Source organism: Oncorhynchus clarkii, chromosome 19 (assembly GCF_045791955.1).
Source record: "Oncorhynchus clarkii lewisi isolate Uvic-CL-2024 chromosome 19, UVic_Ocla_1.0, whole genome shotgun sequence".
In the NCBI taxonomy this organism is placed as follows: Eukaryota; Metazoa; Chordata; class Actinopteri; order Salmoniformes; family Salmonidae; genus Oncorhynchus; species Oncorhynchus clarkii.
In genome coordinates, this window is record NC_092165.1 from 25,299,519 (window position 1) to 25,319,463 (window position 19,945).

The following is a 19,945-nucleotide window of genomic DNA, read 5'->3' on the forward strand; positions in this document are numbered from 1 at the left end:
ATATTATAATCCTCGATTCATTCTTTCCCACTAGTAATTACCAGTTGGAGTGGATTCTTCTCAGTAGTGTGTGGTAAATTTCCAATTGGTTACCAACACAGCATCATGCTGCGTTCACGGGCTAGTCGAAACAAGGAAATGTCCGACATGCTAATTGGTTGCAGTTAATCACGTGCCGACGTTCAACGAATTAGCAAGTCGGAAATTTCAGAGCTTCCTAGCATGTGAACGGGGCTATACTAGTGATGTTACGTTTGATACCGGAGCTCCGAGGTACGCAGCTAACTTCGAAACAAATAATCATCTTTGTTGCCTAGCTAAAATATTAGGGTAAGGGCTCCACACACAGGCATGCAGTGCACACACACACACACACACACACACACACACACAGTAGTGGAATGCTTTTAATAAAGAACCTTAGACATCAAAGACTTGAGCTTATGTTAGTGGGCGTGTGTGTGTGTGTGTGATGCTGGAGGGCATATCAGTGCAAGGCGAGACACAAGCACTGCTCACATAACAGCCATCTGATCCACTCAGCGTCTCACACACACACACAGGTTCTCTAAAAGAGCACTGCAGTGGTTTCTAGGACCCATCAGATATAGATGCCCTCTCTTTCCCCTCTTTAATTAATGTATTCACTCGTTTATCTGATCCCTTCTTCCTCTCAGGCTCCTCCACTCATCTCCGTGATTAGAATCTTTCCTCACAGGTGGACTGCAGGAGGAGGGAGGGAGGGAGAGAGAAAGGGAATGGTGAGAAAGAAGGGAGAGAGAGGAAAGAAGGGGAGGGGAGATGGAGAGAGGACGAGATCTCTCGGAGCCTAAGGCAGGTAAATAGTATTCTCCACACCTTGTTATCATGTTATACGCGTGTTAACGCACACACAGACCCGGGGTTCAAGAGCTCAGAGAGAACAGAAAACTCAGCACTGTCTGTCTGACACACACACACACACGTATCAGGGAGCAAGAAATGGGGCAACTCCTCTGGGACTTCTGTTTGCTACTGTACGGAGTTACCATGACGATTACATTAGCCTTCTACCACATACCCCCACCACACAGGAATTCTAATGAGACGTGTGTGTGTTTTACTGCCTATTGGGATCCCAAGCCAGGGAAACTGTCAGCATCAATGAAGAGAACACATCTGGAAAAAGAAGGGGGCGACCTTGATAACCAAAGCTAAAAACAGCACACTTCTAGTTTCAGAAATCTGAACATGTTCAACGACAGACTTAAACCTATCGGAAATATTAAGTTAGCCGGAAGAAGACTACTGTGATTGTCAGCTTCTCCATCAAAGATGCAGGTGTTTTTTAAATTTATTTTCATTTTCATTTTAAATACACTGATAATATGCTAGAGGAAGCTGCTTCCCTATAAATAACCAGCTAATGGAAGAACAGACACCTGCTAAACAAAGGGACAATTCAATCATAAAAATAACAAAATTGGATAGGAAACTGTGATTAGACAAACAAAGGAATACCCTGAAGACTAGGGAGCAGAGGAAACATTCATGAAAAAAAAAGGGGGAGACTGGGCTGGGCTGATAGAGACATCTCCTGAGCAGGTAAACACAAGAGAGAAAGAGAAAGTGAAAGAGAGTGGAGAAGAGAATTTGAAAGAGAGAAAGAGAAAGTGAGAGAGTGATACAGATCGGCGAGTATCTGCCCCATTAAGAGCACTCACTGATGAGGAATGGAGAGAGTGAAGAAAATAAGAAACATTTATTTGCAGAGGATAAGTCTATTCCATAGCCATGGTAATCAGGTTCAATGGACATTTTCCTGAGAGGCTTTACATCCTTCCTTCTTCGTCTCCATTAAACAAAACAATCACGTAAAAGAGCATAGACCCTCACATGGGAGGCACATGGCTGGTTCTTTACGGTCGAGATGGCCAACCACCTCTCTACCCCCCTCCCCTCTGTCTTTCACGCTCATACTGTATGTACAGAAAGAGGAGAGGAGGGGGGAGGACAAGAGAAGAGAAGAGGAACTTAAATAGAGGGGACCAGAATGAAGGGAATAAATAGTTGCGATGTAGAGGCATTAGCTAAGTTTGAGAGGTACTCCGTGTAACCTCTTAAAGTAGCTGGAGGGGTAGAACTGATGGTGGGGTAAATTAGCATATTCTCTCTTTCTACCACACAGTTAACAGAGCAGCCTCCTCATCGCACTGCTTTAATAGGACCCAAACTACAGCAGAAAGTTTAATTTAGGAATGATAATTAATTCACTTATTCATCAGGCTCCATTTCCTGCAGATTACACACACACACACACACACACGTTTTGGTCTTTGGTTAAACTTCCACTAATCTTTCCCACTCAAGTGCTGCACTCAGATATAGTCAATTAAAAACAGCCACTGATAAGAGTGAAATGTTTCAATTCACAACAGTGTAATGTGATCCATTCTCTTCACTAGAGTGGATTTGTAATAACAACAGTTAGCCGAGGGGGGCTGGAGTAATCATGTTTATGAAGAAGTAGAAATGAAGAAATTGTAATTTGTTCATTTTAAAAAGGAACATGTTTAAAGTGAAGGTACCCTAAAGTCCACGCTCCACTGTAGAACGTCCAATGTAACTGTCCATTGGATCCTCAGTGTATGAATCGCATGAGTATTTCTGCAAACAATTTGCAATGTCGATTTAATTCAATTAAGGAGTGAGAGATGAGAAAGGAGAGAGGTGAATATCCCTCAGTGCTGTAGGTGTTTAACTCTTTACACTTGTGGGAATTAGTCTATATGGACAGGGTTAAATGTAAATGTTTCTTCAAGAAGAAATATGAAAAGCATATGCATAACCATGGTCGCAATTGAAAGGGAACAGTTTCTAGATAATGGGAAAATGATTAGACCAAAAGGTGAGTACATAATAGTTCACCTGACAAGACTGAATCCAAACATTACACTTGATTTTATGTACCGTAATCTGGACACATTCAGTAACATGATAACCTCTAGACCATCTTTACTCCACACACAGAGATGCATACAAAGCTCTCCCTCACCCTCCATTTGGCTAATCTGACCATAATTTTATCCTCCAAATTCCTATTTACAAGTAAAAACTAAAGCAGGAAGTACCAGTGACTCACCTCAATACGGAAGTGGTTAGATGACACGGATGCTAGGCTACACGACTGTTTTGCGAGCACAGACTGGAAAATGTTCCGGGATTCATCCAATGGCATTGAGGAGCATACCACCTCGGTCACCTCATCAGTAAGTGCATCGACGACGTCTTCCCCACAGTGACCATACGTATATATCCCCACCAGAAGCCATGGATTACAGGAAACATCCGCACCGAGCAGGAAGGGGAGAGGTACTCGGAGTGGTCTTCTTGTCCGACTTACACGGAACCCAAACCGGCTGCGCGCGGGCACCATCGTGCATAAATGTATTTTGTCCCCCCCCCACACCAAGCGCGATCACAACACGCAGATTAAAATATCAAAACAAACTCTGAACCAATTACATTAATTTGGTGACAGGTCGAAAAGCATTAAACATTTATGGCAATTTAGCTAGCTAGCTTGCACTTGCTAGCTAATTTGTCCTATTTAGCTAGCTTGCTGTTTCTAGCTAATTAGTCCTGGGATATAAACTTGAGTTGTTATTTTACCTGAAATGCACAAGGTTCTTTACTTCGACAATTAATCCACACAAAGCGGTCAACCTCCAGTCATCTCTCCTCCTTCCAGGCTTTTCCTTCTCTGGACTTTATATTGCGATTGGCAACTTTCATAAATTAGGTGCATTACCGTCACCAACCTCATTCGTCTTTCAGTCACCCACGTGGGTATAACCAATGAGGAGATGGCACGTGGGTACCTGCTTCTATAAACCAATGAGGAGATGGGAGAGACTGGACTTGCAGCACAATCTGCGTCACAAATAGAACTGACTTCTATTTAAGCCCTTGGCAACGCAGACGCTCGTTGGCGCGTGCGAGCAGTGTGGGTGCAATAATTGAATAATATAGATCTCTAAATGTATTTTGTAACGCTCACACACGCGAGCGGTGGAGTTAGGGTATTAGAAAGTACCCACACCACCCACCGCTCAGTTTATCAGGTAGTGTATAGGAGATGTTATACCCACTGTGACAATTAAAACCTTCCCAAACCAGAAACTGTGGATAGATGGCAGGATTCGTGCAAAACTGAAAGCGCAAACCACTGCATTTAACCATGACAAGGTGACTGGGAATATGGCAAAATACAAACAGTGTAGTTATTCCCTCCATAAGGCAATCATACAGACAAAAACGTCAGTATAGAGACAAAGTGGAGTCGCAATTCAACGGCTCAGACACAAGACAAGACGTATGTGGCAGGGTCTACAGACAATCACGGACTACAAAAAGGAAAACCAGCCATGACATCTTCCTTCCGGACAAGCTAAATACCTTCTTTGCGTCGACCCAGACGTGGCCCGCTACCTAACCCTCGCAAGGCCGCTGGCCCAGACGGCATCCCTAGCCGCGTCCTCAGAGCATGCGTAAACCAGCTGGCTGAGGTGTTTATGGACAAATTCAATCTCCCCCTATCTCAGTCTGCTGTCCCCACATGCTTCAAGATGGCAGCTATTGTTCCTGTACCCAAGAAAGCAAAGGTAACTGAACTAAATAAATGACTATCGCCCCGTAGCACTCACTTCTGTCATCATGAAGTGCTTTGAGGGAGTAGTCATGGACCATATCACCGCTGCTTTACCTGTCACCCTAGACTCACTTCAATTTGCTTACTGCCCCAATAGATAAACAGATGATGCAATCGCCATCATACTGCACACTGCCCTATCCAATCTGGGCAAGAGGAATACCTATGTAAAAATGCTGTTCATTGACTAAAGCTCAGCATTCAACACCATAGTACACTCCAAGCTCATCATTAACCCCGCCCTGTGCAACTGGATCCTGGACTTCCTGACGGACCACCCCCAGGTAGTGAAGGTAGGAAACAGCACCACCACTTCGCTGATCCTCAACACTGGGGCCTTCACAAACATTTACAGATGCACAATTGAGAGCATCCTGTATCACTGCCTTGTACAGCAACTGCACCGCAGGGCTATCCAGAGGGTGGTGAGGTCTGCCCAACACATCACCGGGGGAAAACTACCTGCACTCCATGACACCTACAGCACCCGATGTCACAGGAAGGCCCAAAAGATCATCAAGGACATCAACCACCCGAGCCACTGCCTGTTCATCCCGTTATCATCCAGAAGGCGAGGTCAGAACAGGTGCATCAAAGCTGGGACCGAGAGACTGAAAAACAGCTTCTATCTCAAGGCATCAGACTGTTAAACACCAATCACTAGCACATTAGAGGCTGCTGCCTATATTAAATAGTACCTGCAAAACACCAGTCTCAACGTCAACAGTAAAGAGGCAACTCCGGGATGCTGGCCTTCTAGGCAGAGTTCCTCTGTCCAGTGTCTGTGTTCTTTAGCCCATGTTAATCTTTTCTTTTCATTGGCTAGTCTGAGATATGGCATTTTCTTTGCAACTCTGCCTAGAAGGACAGCCTCTCAGAGTCGCCTCTTCACTGTTGACGTTGAGACTAACAACAATGAGACAGTCTATAGGGAGGAGGTCAGAGACCTGGCAGTGTGGTGCCAGGACAACAACCTCTCCCTCAATGTGATCAAGACAAAGGAGATGATTGTGGACTACAGGAAAAGGAGGGCCAAACACGCCACCATTCACATCGACGGGGCTGTAGTGGAGCGGGCCGAGAGTTGCAAGTTCCTTGGTGTCCACATCATCAACAAACTATCATGGTGCAAACACACAAAGACAGTCGTGAAGAGGGCACGACAACGCCTTTTCCCCCTCAGGAGACTGAAAAGATTTGGCATGGGTCCCCAGATACTCAAAACTTTCTATAGCTGCACCATGGAGAACATGGTTGCATTACCGCCTGGTATGGCAACTGCTCGACATCCGATCGTAAGCCGCTACAGAGGGTAGTGCGTACGGCCCAATACATAGCTGGGGCCAAGCTTCCTGCCATCCAGGACATATATATTAGGCAGTGTCAGAGGAAGGCCTAAAAAAATGACTCCAGTCACCCATGACGCCAGTCACCCAAGTCATAGACTGTTCTCTCTGTTACTGCATGGCACGTGGTACCGGAGCGCCAAATTCTAGGTCCAAAAGGCTCTTTAACAGCTTCTACCCCAAGCCATAAGACTGCTGATCAATTAATCAAATGGCCACCCATTTGACTATTTACATTGACATGCCACTCCCCCTTTGTTTTTACACTACTGCTACTTGCTGTTTATTTTCTATGCATAGTCACTTTACCCCTACCTGCATGTACAAATTAACTAGAATAACCTGTACTCTCACACATACAGTCTCGTTATTGTTATTTTATTGTGTTTGTTTATTTAGTAAATATTTTATTAACTATTTCTTGAACCTTAGTTGGTTTTAAGGCCTCGTAAGTAAGCATTTCACAGCTAGGTCTACATCTGTTGTATTCAGCACATGCAACAAATACAATTTGATTTGATATAAGACTCGTCCTGGAAGCCTCCCGAGTGGCGCAGCGGTCTAAGACGTAACTATAGTCCCGGGTTCTATCCCAGGCTGTGTCACATCCAGCCATGACCGGGAGTCTCATAGGGAGGCGCACAATTGGCCTAGCGTCGTCCGGGTTAGGGGGGGCTTCACTTGGCTCATCGCGCTCTAGCGACTCCTTGTGGCGGGCCGGGTACCTGCAGGCTGACTTCGGGCGTTAGTTGAACAGTGTTTCCTCGACCTTTGCCTCTCCTGAGCCTGTTGGGGATTTGCAGTAGAGGTCGACCGATTATGATTTTTCAACGCCGATACCGATTAAATCGGCCGATATAAATATAAATATATATATATATATATATTTGTAATAATGACAATTACAACAATACTGAATGAACACTTATTTTAACTTAATATCATACATAAATAAAATCCATTTAGTCTCAAACAAATAATGAAACATGCTCAATTTGGTTTAAATAATGCAAAAACACAGTGTTGGAGAAGAAAGTAAAAGTGCAATATGTGCCATGTAAAAAAGCTAACGTTTAAGTTCCTTGCTCAGAACATATGCAAGCTGGTGGTTCAATATTCCCAGGTCTTCAATATTTCCACTTAAGACGTTTTAGGTTTAAGTTATTATAGGAATTATGACGCATCGACTATTTCTCTCTATTCCATTTGTATTTCATATACCTTTGACTATTGGATGTTCTAACAGGCACTTTAGTATTGCCAGCCTAATCCCAGGAGTTGATAGGCTTGAAGTCATAAACGGTGCTCTGCTTCAAGCATTGCTAAGAGCTGCGAATGAATGCTTACGAGCCTGCTGCTGCCTACCACCGCTCAGGCAGATTGCGCTATCAAATCATAGACTTATTTATTATAATATAATAAACACAGAAGTACAAGCCTTTGGTAATTAATTTGGTCAAATCCGAAAACTATCATTTGGAAAACAAAATGTTTATTCTTTCAGTGAAATATGGAACTGTTCCGTATTTTATCGAACGGGTGGCAACCCTAAGTCTAAATATTGCTGTTACATTGCACAACCTTCAATGTTATGTCATAATTATGTACAATTCTGGCAAATTAGTTCTCAACGAGCCAGGCAACCCAAACTGTTGCATATACCCTGTGCAATGAACGCAAGAGATGCGATACAATTTCCTTAGTTAATATTGCCTGCTAACATGAATTTCTTTTAACTAAATATGCAGGTATAAACAAATATACTTCTGTGTATTGATTTTAAGAAAGGCATTGATGTTTATGGTTAGGTACATTCATGCAACGATTGTGCTTTTGTTAAATTATCACCCTTTTGGCAAAGTAGGCTGTGATTCGATGATAAATGAACAGGCACTGCATATATGCAACGCAGGACAAGCTAGTTAACCTAGTAATATCATCAACCATGTGTAGTTAACTAGTGATGATGTGAAGATCGATTGTTTTTTATAAGATAAGTTTAAATGCTAGCTAGCAACTTACCTTGGCTCCTTGCTGCACTCGCGTAACAGGTGGTCAAGCTTGCCACGCAGTTTCCTCGTGGAATGCAATGTACTCGGCCATAATCGGCATCCAAAAATGAAAAATCTTCCAAAAATAAGAATTTGTTCTTAACTGACTCGCCTAGTTAAATAAAGGTAAAATAAAAATCAATACATTTAGTTAATTATATCAGGAAATAAGCTTTTCTCATTAATGTTTAATTAAATTTAGTAAAAAACATTGACCTATCAGGTTTTTCATTTTTGGATGCCGATTATGGCCAAGTACATTGCATTCACATCGGCCATTCACACCATGTCGGTCAACCTCTGATTTGCAGCGATCGGATCGCAATTGGATACAACGAAATTGGGGAGAAAATGTGGGGTTGGTACAACAGAAGACAAAAAAATATAATGGTTTAAATGAGAGGAATAACTGGTGTGCACAGTTCCTAAGCAATTTCAATGCACTTTTATAACTCAAAGAAAAGTTTTCAACCGGGGTACCTTTTTTAGCTCTCCTAGCTGTGCCATTGAGGAACGACAGCAAGCACACTTGTAGTTGTTTCGTCTGGAACACAACCCAGCATCACACAATTACTGTCGTTGTTTACATAATCCAAAAACGGTCCATTAAAAATCACAATCTGGGTCATGTGATTTGAAAGCTTGATCTATTGCCAACACACATGACTAGCTAAGTTATATAAGTACGATCTCAAAGTGTTAGCCTTTCACAAGGCTATTGGTGGTCATTTTGGTGCGCATAGAAAGGAGTCATGAGTGCATCCAGGTGTGTATGCCGCAGTGAATTTCCTTCACAAACAAACATTGGCTCATTCTGTTCAGAACAACCCAGGGTATGGTGACATGTCATCTTGTAACTGTACATCAAACATAGTGATACTAAACGTTGACACTGTATATATATGACATGAAATGTATGATTTGGAGATGTGAAGTGGACATTTGGACTCACGTGTGTTTGCTTGTACGACATCAAAGCTGTGTTGATTATAATCCTCAATGTCTTTTCTTGCAAAATACATCGAGCCATCTTACATTTATAGCATTTCCATCACTCAGACAACAAAAACATTTGCAAAAGTTGCCCAATTAGCGGGAGGGATGGGGGCAACTTCTTGTCAGATGCAGTGCTCAAGTTCAGAACGGCTGTCATTGAGAACCCATACAGCAGAGCCAAAGCTCTGACGCCATGTATAGCATGTTGCTGTACAGCCACTACCTTCCAATTTAAGAGCTTATTACTGCCCAAATCTGCCATGTTTAACCCGTATACGGTTCCGAGTGTAAAGGGCTACCACAAGACAGAGTTGCTGTGGAGACCGAGAGAGAGGAGCAACAAAGGAGAAGCAGAGGAAGAACAACAAAAGAGTTAGAGAGAAAGCCCGAGAGGGATGGGTGAGGAAAACAGAGGAGAGAAGAAAAAAGGAAGGAGGGAGAGAGAGGTAAAAGAGAACAAAATAAAGGAGGAAGGATAGAAAGAAAAATAACTAACAAAAAAGAGAGAAATAAAGAAAGGGTCAAAGAGAGAAAGGAAAGGGGGAATAACAACTGCAGGTTCTGCTGAAGGTGCGATGGTAGGCACTGCGTTGCCACGTTGTCATGGAGACAGTAACCAGGCGAGCGGTTGCTGTGTTAATGGTGTGTGTGAGCAAGAGCTCGGCGGCACGCGGCCGTAAATCTGGAGCAAATAAAAAGGAGGCAGCAGGTGCACGCCGTAAATGTGTGTGTGTGTATTTACACGTATGTGTGTGTGTGTTAGAGAATGCTTGTGTGCACAAACACACATGCTTGTGTGGTGTTAATGGTGTGATTCTGTGATCCATTGTTCTGTGATTATGACAGAAAGGACATGCCAAGGGACTGAAAGGACAGAGAGAACACACACAACACATTGCTGCACACACACTGCAACACATACAAACTTGCTTTAGTTTTATTCCGAAGTGTGTGAAGAACAAGCATGTTCTCTCTCTTCCTCCCTCCTTCCCTCAGAGCAAGTGTTATTATTTATCACTTTGGAGAGATAATCTGGACTAAACACAGCCCTGGGCACACAGATAAACTCTACGCACACACACACACAAACACACTTTAGTTTTTTTAAACTCCCCACTTTCACACTAAATATGACTATTTTCCTTTTCTCTTGCTCATTCCCCCTTTCTCCCCCACTTTCCATGCCAGGCCCCCTCCCTTCTCCTCGATTCATTCCCTTTGTTCTCTGTCATGCTGTTTTAAAGGTAGCCTAACTGAACACAGGGGAGGAGAGAGGGAGAAGGAGACGGGGGAGGACAGAGGGAGAAAGAGACCGGGGAGGAGAGAGGGAGAAGGAGACCGGAGAGGAAAGAGGGAGAAGGAGACCGGAGAGGAGAGAGGGAGAAGGAGACCGGAGAGGAGAGAGGGAGAAGGAGACCGGAGAGGAGAGGAGAGAGGGAAAAGGAGACCGGAGAGGAGAGAGGGAGAAGGAGACCGGAGAGGAGAGAAGGAGACCGGAGAGGAGAGAAGGAGACCGGAGAGGAGAGAGGGAGAAGGAGACCGGAGAGGAGAGAGGGAGACCGGAGAGGAGAGAGGGAGAAGGAGACTGGAGAGGAGAGAGGGAGACCAGAGAGGGGAGGGAGAAGGAGACCGGAGAGGGGAGGGAGAAGGAGCCTGGGCTCTCTGATCAGCTTTCTCCATTCACATCACATGTTAAAATCGCCACTTTTGATGACCTATCAGCTCCTAGATATATTATCCTGATGGCTGCAAATATTGAGGTGGCTTATTCTAATGCTTACCCTATAATAATGCACCATCGTAGATTTCGCACATCATTGCGCATATGTTACACAGTAGCCTACAATTACAAAATAGAACTCAATTGAATGGACATTAAATTGATCTCAAAATGATTGAAATATATAGGCCTAACCTATACTGTATTCGTCTTTTAATGCAGTCACCTCAGTTTTCGTTTGAAGCATATTGCATATTTGTAACAATTGCAAAGACATTGGCAACTTCGTATTTGTAGTCAACTTTGTTCTGAAGTTATCGGCGGACACAGAGAGATTATGTTTAGCCAAGATCTTCTGTGTATAAAGTGACGTGGAAGGGAAAAAAAATATTTTACGAAGCACTTAGCTGTTCGACGAGTGGTCTGAGGCAGTCCGTAAACAACAAGCATTTTCAAGTGCAACATTAATAACGATGGTTTGGGGAAACATCTCGGAGATTTAAGTATGCTCCTACGAAGGTTCTTACGATGAACTTAGCCTTGATATGCTTTAGGGAAACCGGGCCCTGGTCAAAAGTAGTGCACTATGTAGGGCAGGGGGTACTATTTGAGAAGGTCCAGTCACATACTGTAAATGTCCTAGGTGTCAAAGGTCCGGATGGACATTGTCATTTATCGGCATAGTAACAAATCCCCACCTGGCAACCCATGCAACACCAAACTGTTCACATCCCTATTTCTGGCAGAGATACATTTTAGCAGTTTTAAAGCAAAATTCAAAAGGCACTCACACATCTGAGCAATCTAATTTGCAGGTGCATGGCAACAATTGAACAAGATGAAGGAAAAAGGAAACCGCACACTGCTCTTGATAGTATCACTGATATTTAATAAGCTAACGTATCGGCCTCACCGCCTTCGTCAGAGCTCTTGTGAATTTAAAAAAATGTGCACCCTTATGTAGAACTAGCCTGAGTTTTAAAGCCAATTTCCTGCAATTCTACACGTTTTGCCATGTCTTATGATACCAGAAAAATCTGTAAAAAAAAAAAATCACAGCTAAATAAATACCAAGTATTTGACTGGACTGAGAACACCTGTGTGAACAACTAAACCCACCATTTGGGATACAGTGGCCATGTATACTAACATTGATTTACAGTAAAAGAGCCTGATGGGATTCCCAACCCCTTTCCAAAACCATTTCCCATCCCAAAACCCTTTCTATCCCCTTCTTCCCATTTACAATTACATTCCCAACCCATTACCAATTCCTTCACATTTCCATACCCAATCTCCTCCACACTGTCTCTCAACACATGGGCCCCCAAGGCATGCGTCCTCAGCCCTTTGCTGTACTCCCTGTTCACCCATGACTGCGTGGCTAAGCATGACACAAGCTCCATCATCAAGTTCTGATGACACCACGGTTGTCGACCTGATCACTAAACAACGACGAGTCAGCCTACAGGGAAGAGGTACAGTGCCTTCAGAAAGCATTCATACCCCTTGACTTATTTCACATTTTGATGTGTTACAGCCTGAATTCAAAATGAAAAAATGTTTTTGATGCGGCCACCACTATGCCTGAAAATATGGAGAGTGGTACTCAGTAATGTGTTGCATTGGATTTTTCCTAAACATTTTTTTTTTTACAGTATTACTTTAGTGCCTTGTTGCAAACGTGATGAATTTATTTATTTATATTATAAAAATTGCCAAGAAACTGAAGATCAGCCGTTTCCAGCTACAATAGTAGTGGACAAAAATGGACCAAAAATGAGCTTTTCTTTCAAAAACAAGGATATTTCTAAGTGACCACAAACTTTTGAAAGGTAGTGTATGTGTGGGGTAAAGATATGAGATAGTCCATGCAACTTATTATGTGACTTGTTAAGCACATTTTTGAGCTTGCCATAACAAAAGGGGTTGAATAATTATTGAGGAGTTTTAAAATAATCTCATTCCACTTTCACATGATAGCATATTTTTGGGCTGTGTAGGTTGTTAACAAAATATATAAATGTAATACATTTTAAATTCCGGCTTTAACAACAAAATGTGGAAAAAGTCAAGGGGTGAATACTTTCTGAAGGCACTGTAAACTCTCATTGTGGTGCCAGGACAACAACCTCTCCCTCAACCTCAGCAAAACAAAGGAGTTGATTGTTGACTTCAGGAAGCAGGGGAGAGGACACGCCCCGATCCACATTGACGGGACTGCAGTGGAGAGAGAGTCCTCGATGTACGTATCACTAAGAACTTGATATGGACCAACAACACCACCACTCTTATCAAGAGAGCGCAACAGCACCTCTACTTCCTAAAGCAGCTGAAGAAATTCAGCATGCCTCCTCTCCAAATACTACCACTGCACCATCTAGAGCGTCCTGCCTGGCTGCATCGCTGCCTGGTATGGGACCTGCTCCGCCCACGACCGCAAGGCCCTCCAGCGAGTTGTGACGACAGCCCAGTACATCACTTGGGCCGTGCTCCCACCCATTCAGAACATCTACTCAAAACTGTGCCTGAGGAAGTCCCGCAGCATCATCAAGGACCCTACATACCCCAGCCACAGACTGTTCCCTCCCTTACTGTCGGGCAGAAAGTATCGGACCAACAGGCTCAGACCAACAAGCCATCAGACTGCTGAAAACTGACCACCTGCACTGACTCTCCGCACCTTAGCATACATGCACTCACTCAGGCACACACATATAGTACATTCACACACATGTAAATATTGTACTATAAATTGCTGAGTACCTTCCTGTATTTACACTAAATGTTTTATTATATTCTACCCGCGCCATTTACTTTGTATTATTTTACTTTATTATTTCTTACTGCATTATTGAGAGGGAACCTACAAGCATTTCGTTGGACGTTGTATACCATGCATCCCATCTTCCCATTTCCATCCACTTTTCCAAACAATTTCCAACCCTTTCCCATCCCATCCCCAGTACCTGAAGGCCTCCAGGACAGTCCTCTCAGGCAGACGAGGAGCCACTCTACTGAAGGCTGTTCTAAAGTCCTCCAGCTTCAGGAAACCACGACCTGCAGAGAAGAGAAAACACAGGTGTAAACACACAAACACACACAGTACGTACGCACAGATATGCATGTGCACACATACGCATGGGCGCACACACACACACACACAAAAAAAGTGGTAGTGCGAGGGAGAGAGAGCGGAGTTGGCTGTGGAACAGAGACATCCTGTCTGTCTGAGATAGAGCTACAGTGCCTTCAGAAGGTATTCATACACCTGAATTTATTACACATTTTGTTATGTTACAGCCTAAATTCAAAATGGATTAAATTGATATATTTTAATGACAAAGTGAAAAATAGTTTTTAGAGTTTTTGGCAAATGTATTGAAAATGAAATACAGAAATAGCTCATTTGCATAGGTATTCACACCCCTGAGTCAATAGTTTGTAGAATAACCTTTGGCAGCAACTACAACTGTTAGTATTTCTGGGTAAGTATTTAAGCGCTTTCCACAATTGGATTGTGCAACTTTTGCCCATTATTCTTTTCAAAATTCTTTAAGGTCTGTCAAATTAGTTGTTGATCATTGCTAGACAACCAAACACATTTTGTATTTAGGACAAAAAGTGAATTGCTTGCCACATTTTTGGCAGTATTACTTTAGTGCCTTGTTGCAAACAGGATGCATGTTTTTGGAGTATTTTAACAAAAGTTCTGAACCTTTCTATAGTTTCTCCAGATTACAAAGTAAAGATACATTTTTGCTAATTGTATTATTGATCGATTGACTATGACTTTCCAAATCACCCAGCAGTGCTATTGTCACACCAGCCTTTGCTTTGGCAACCCCTCTTGTTCGGCGTCGCCGGCCTTCTAGCTTTTGCCGAACCTGCTGCTGGCAAACACCCTTCACTCATCAAATATATATAATATATATTTCCCATCCATATATTTCCCATATATATTATATATATATATAATATATTATATTATATATATTTGATGAGTGAAGGGTGTCATTTGCTTTGTCAGTCATTGTAAATATTGCTTGTTTTCCTGAGAGGAATCTCTCCTACTATTTCCTGAGTACTTTATTATTTTTGCACTTTGGGTTCCGTCCTGCATTTTTTAATTAAAAAAAAAAAAATTATATGAGTGCTTTAATAAATTTAGTAGTTCTAAACCTGCGACTGCCTCCTGCCTACTCCTCTCAACACTATTTGCAGAGCTCCAGGTAAATGTTGTAATTATTCAGCCATTCCTGAACCTGCGACCAAAAACAAGCAACATATGGACAGTACCAAAACAAATGATCTAATGATTCTGTCTCTTCGCAGAAAAATCTGCAGAGCTGGGATGGTATACTGTACATAAAATTATTTGGTTGCAAGAATTTTGTCAAATAATTAAAAGTTTTGAATGTGCCAAGGAATCGGTACATCAAAAATCTCTTCCCAACTATTTTGCCATCTGTATGGCACAGCTGTCCATTTTTTGTCCTTAAATGAAACTGGTATCCTTTTTTATTTATTACAATTTTCCTTAACCAATTTTGGTCTTTAATGCAGGGCTGACAGAAAAGTTCCTTACCTTCTCCCCCTTCCACTTGCCTCTTCCATTTTTGCGGTTTTTATTATTATTTTATTTAACTAGGCAAGTCAGTTAGAACAAATTCTTAATTACAATGATGGTTTAATTGCCTTGTTCAGGGGCAGAACGACAGATTTTTTACCTTGTCAGCTCTGGGATTCGATCCAGAAACCTTTCAGTTACTGGCCCAATGCTCTAACCATTAGAGACACCCCATTTTTGTGGTAATGCTACAATTAGTTGATTGTACTTTTGGATAGAGCAGACATTTTCATATATTTTTTGTTAGCTACATGTGTGACATGACTTTACCAGTCCTATTTATGATATAATTTACTGGCAGCTTCATTAAATAGTACCCGTAAAACAGCAGTCTCAACGTCAACAGTGACGAGGCGACTCCGGGATGCTGGCATTCTAGGCAGAGTTCCAGTGTCTTGCCTATCTTTTCTTTTTATTGGCCAGCCTGAGATATGGCTTTTTCTTTGCAACTCTGCCTAGAAGGCCAGCATCTCGGAGTCGCCACTTCACTGTTGACGTTGAGACTGTTGTTTTGCAGGTACTATTTAATGAAGCTGCCAGTTGAGGACTTGTAAGGCGTCTGTTTCTCAAACTACACACTAATGTACTTGTCCTCTTGCTCAGATGTGCACAGGGGCCTCCCACTCCTCTTTCTATTCTGGTTAGAGCCAGTTTGCGCTGTTATGTGAAGGGAGAAGTACACAGCGTTGGATGAGATCTTCAGATCTTCTTGGCAATTTCTCGCATGGAATAGCCTTCATTTATCAGAGCAAGAATAGACTGAAGTGTTTCTGAAGAAACGTATTTGTTTCTGGCAATTTTGAGCCTGTAATCGAACCCACAAATGCTGATGCTCCAGATTTTTTATTTAACCTTTATTTAACCATGTAGGCCAGTTGAAAACAAGTTCTCATTTACAACTGTGATCTGGCCAAGATAAAGCAAAGCAGTGCGACAACAATAAAGTTACACAAACAAATGTACAGGCAATAACACAAACAAATAATAGAAAAATCTATATACAGGGTGTCCAACTATAGAAGAGTAGGGAGGTAGGCAATAAATAGGCCCACGAGGTGAAAGTAATTACAATTTAGCATTAATACTGAAGTGATAGATGTGCATATGATGATGTGCAAGTAGAGATACCGGGGTGCAAAAGAGCAAGAGGAAAAGTAATAATATGGGGATGAGGTATTCGGGTGTGCTATTTACAGATTGGCTGTGTACAGGTACAGTGATCGGTAAGCTGCTCTGACAGCTGATGCTTAAAGTTAGTGAGGGAGATATAAGTCTCCAGCTTCAGTGATTTTTGCAATTAGTTCCAGTCATTGGCAGGAGAGAACTGGAAGGAAAGGCAGCCAAAGGCAGTGTTTGCTTTGGGGATGACCAGTGCAATATACCTGCTGGAGCCCGTGATATGGGTGGGTGTTGCTATGGTGACCAGTGAGCTGAGATAAGGCGGGGCTTTACCGAGCAAAGACTTATAGGTGACCTGGAGCCAGTGGGTTTGGCGACGGATATGTAGTGAAGGCCAGCCAATGAGAGCATACGGGTCGCAGTGGTGTGTAGTATATGGTGCTTTGGTGATAACGGATGGCACTGTGATACTCTACTCAGCAAATTGGATGTAGTCTGTTGGGGGTGATTTTGTAAACGACATCGCCAAAGTCAAGGATTGGTAGGATTGTCAGTTTTACGAGGGTATGTTTGGCAGCATGAGTGAAGGAGGCTTTGTTTTTGAAATAGGAAGCCAATTCTAGATTTCATTTTGGATTGGAGATGCTTAATGTGAGTCTGGAAGGAGAGTTTACAGTCTAATCAGACACCTAGGTATTTGTAGTTGTCCGCATATTCTAGGTCAGAACAGTCCACAGTAATGATGCTAGTCGAGCCGGAGGGTACGTGTAGCAATCTGTTGAAGAGCATGCACTTAGTTTTACTAGCATTTAAAAGCAGTTGAGGCCACGGATGGAGTGTTGTATGGCGCTCGTTGGAGGTTTGTTTGCACAGTGTCCAAATAAGGGCCAGATGTATACAGAATGGTGTCGTCTGCGTAGAGGTGGATCAGAGAATCACCAGCAGCAAGAGTGACATCATTGATATATACAGAGAAAAGAGTCGGCCCGAGAATTTAACCCTGTGGCACCCCCATAGAGACTGCCAGAGGTCCAGACAACAGGCCCTCCGATTTGACACACTGACCTCTGAGAAGTAGTTGGTGAACCAGGCGAGGCAGTCATTTGAGAAGCCAAGGCTATTGAGTCTGCCGATAAGAATGCGGTGATTGACAGAGTTGAAAGCCTTGGCCAGGTCGATGAAGACGGCTGCAAAGTACTGTCTTATCGATGGCGGTTATGATATCGTTTAGGACCTTGAGCATGGCTGAGGTGCACCCATGACCAGCTCGGAAACCAGATTGCATAGTGCAGACAAAGGGGGAGACACTCTAGACTCAAACTGTTATAGACCTATATCCATCCTGCCCTGCCTTTCTAAAATCTTCAAACGACAAGTTAATAAACAGATCAGTGGGATTCGAAATGGTCGGTGATCTGTTTATTAACTTGGCGTTCAAAAATTTTAGAAAGGCAGGGCAGGATGGATATAGGTCTATTACAGTTTGAGTCTAGAGTGTCTCCCCCTTTGAAGAGGGGGATGACCGCAGCAGCTTTCCAATCTTTGGGGATCTCAGATGATACGAAAGAGAGGTTGAATAGGCTAGTAATACGGGTTGCAACAATTTCGGCGGATAATTTTAGAAAGATAGGATCCAGATTGTCTAGCCCAGTTGATTTGTTGGGATCCAGATTTTGCAGTTCTTTCAGAAAATCAGCTGGATTTGGGTGAAGGAGAAGCAGGGTTTGGGCAAGCTGCTGCAGGGGGTTCTGAGATGTTGGCTGGTGTAGGGGTAGCCAGGTGGAAAGTATGGCCAGCCTTAGAAAAATGCTTATTGAAATGACCAATTATTGTAGATTTATCGGTGGTGACCGTGTTTCCTATCCTCAGTGCAGTGGGCAGCTGGGAGAAGGTGCTCTTATTCTCCATGGACTTTAGTGTCCCAAAACTTTTTGGGAATTAGTGCTACAGGATGCAAATTTCTGTTTGAAAAAGCTAACAGCTAACAGACTGTGTATATTGGTTCCTGACCTCCCTGAAAAGTTGCATATCGCGGGGGCTATTCGATGCTAATGCAGAACGCCACAGGATGTTTTTGAGCTGGTCAAGGGCAGTCCAGTCTGGGGTGAACCAAGGGCTATATCTGTTCTTAGTTCTGCATTATTTGTATGGGACATGCTTATTTAGAGGAAAGCACTTTTGAACAGCAACCATGCACACTTTTGAACAGCAACCATGTATCTTCTACTGACGGGATGAGGTCAATATCCTTCCAGGCTACCCAGGCCAGGTCGATTAGAAAGGCCTGCTCGCTGAAGTGTTTTAGGGAGCGTTTGACAGTGATGAGGGGTGGTCATTTAACCGCGGACCCATAACGCATGCAGGCAATGAGGCAGTGATTGCTGAGATCCTGGTTGAAGACAGCAGAGGTGTATTTAGAGGGCAGGTTGGTCAGGATGATATCAGGTTGTACCTGGTAGGTTCCTTGATCATTTGTGTAAGATTGAGGACATCTAGCTTAGATTGTAGGATGGCCGAGGTGTTAAGCATGTCCCAGTTTAGGTCACCTAACAGTGCGAACTCTGAAGATAGATGGGGGGGCGATCAATTCACATATGGTGTCCAGGGCACAGCTGGGGGCTGAGGGGGGTCTATAACAAGCAGCAACAGTGAGACTTGTTTCTGGATAGGTGGATTTTTAAAAGTAAAAGCTAGAATTGTTTGGGCACACACCTGGATAGTATGACAGAACTCTGCAGGCTAACTCCTCCCCCTTTGGCTGTTCTATCTTGTCGTAAAATGTTATAGTTAGGGATGGAAATTTCAGGATTTTTGATGGCCTTCCTAAGCCAGGATTCAGACACGGCTAAAACATCCGGGTTGGCGGAGAGTGCTAAAGCAGTGAATAAAACAAACTTAGGGAGGAGGCTTCTAAAGTTAACATGCTTTTGGTTTCGGTTACGGCTACAGAAGTCAACAAATGAGAGCGCCTGGGGAATGGGAGTGATGCTGAGGGCTTCAGGGCCTGGGTTAACCTCTACATCACCAGAGGAACAGAGGAGTAGGATAAGAGTACGGCTAAAGGCTAAAAGAACTAGTCGTCTAGTGCGTTCGGAAAAGAGAGTAAAAGGACCAGGTTTCTGGGCACAGAAGAATAGATTCAAGGCATCATGTACAGATAAGGGTATGGTAGGATGTGAGTACAGTGGAGGTAAGCCTAGGCATTGAGTGACGGACGAGAGAGGTTTTGTCTCTAGAGGCACTATTTAAGCCAGGTGCGGTCACCGCATGTGTGGGGGGTGGAACATAAGGTATAGCTAAGGCATATTGAGCAGGGCTGGAGGCTCTATAGTGAAATAAGACAAAAATGACTAACCAAAACAGCAATAGACAAGGCATATTGACATTAGGGAG

General features: G+C 43.1%; 1 protein-coding gene across 1 annotated transcript in view; it reads right to left on the bottom strand.

Moving 5' to 3' along the window:
- The window catches only part of LOC139374957 (EF-hand calcium binding domain 11), a 75,964-nt gene that overhangs the window by 31,658 nt on the left and 24,361 nt on the right, over positions 1-19,945 (bottom strand). The window contains exon 5 of the mRNA XM_071116238.1: positions 13,773-13,863. Coding sequence (XP_070972339.1) covers positions 13,773-13,863 — 91 coding nt within the window. The remainder of the gene's footprint in view (positions 1-13,772; positions 13,864-19,945) is intronic.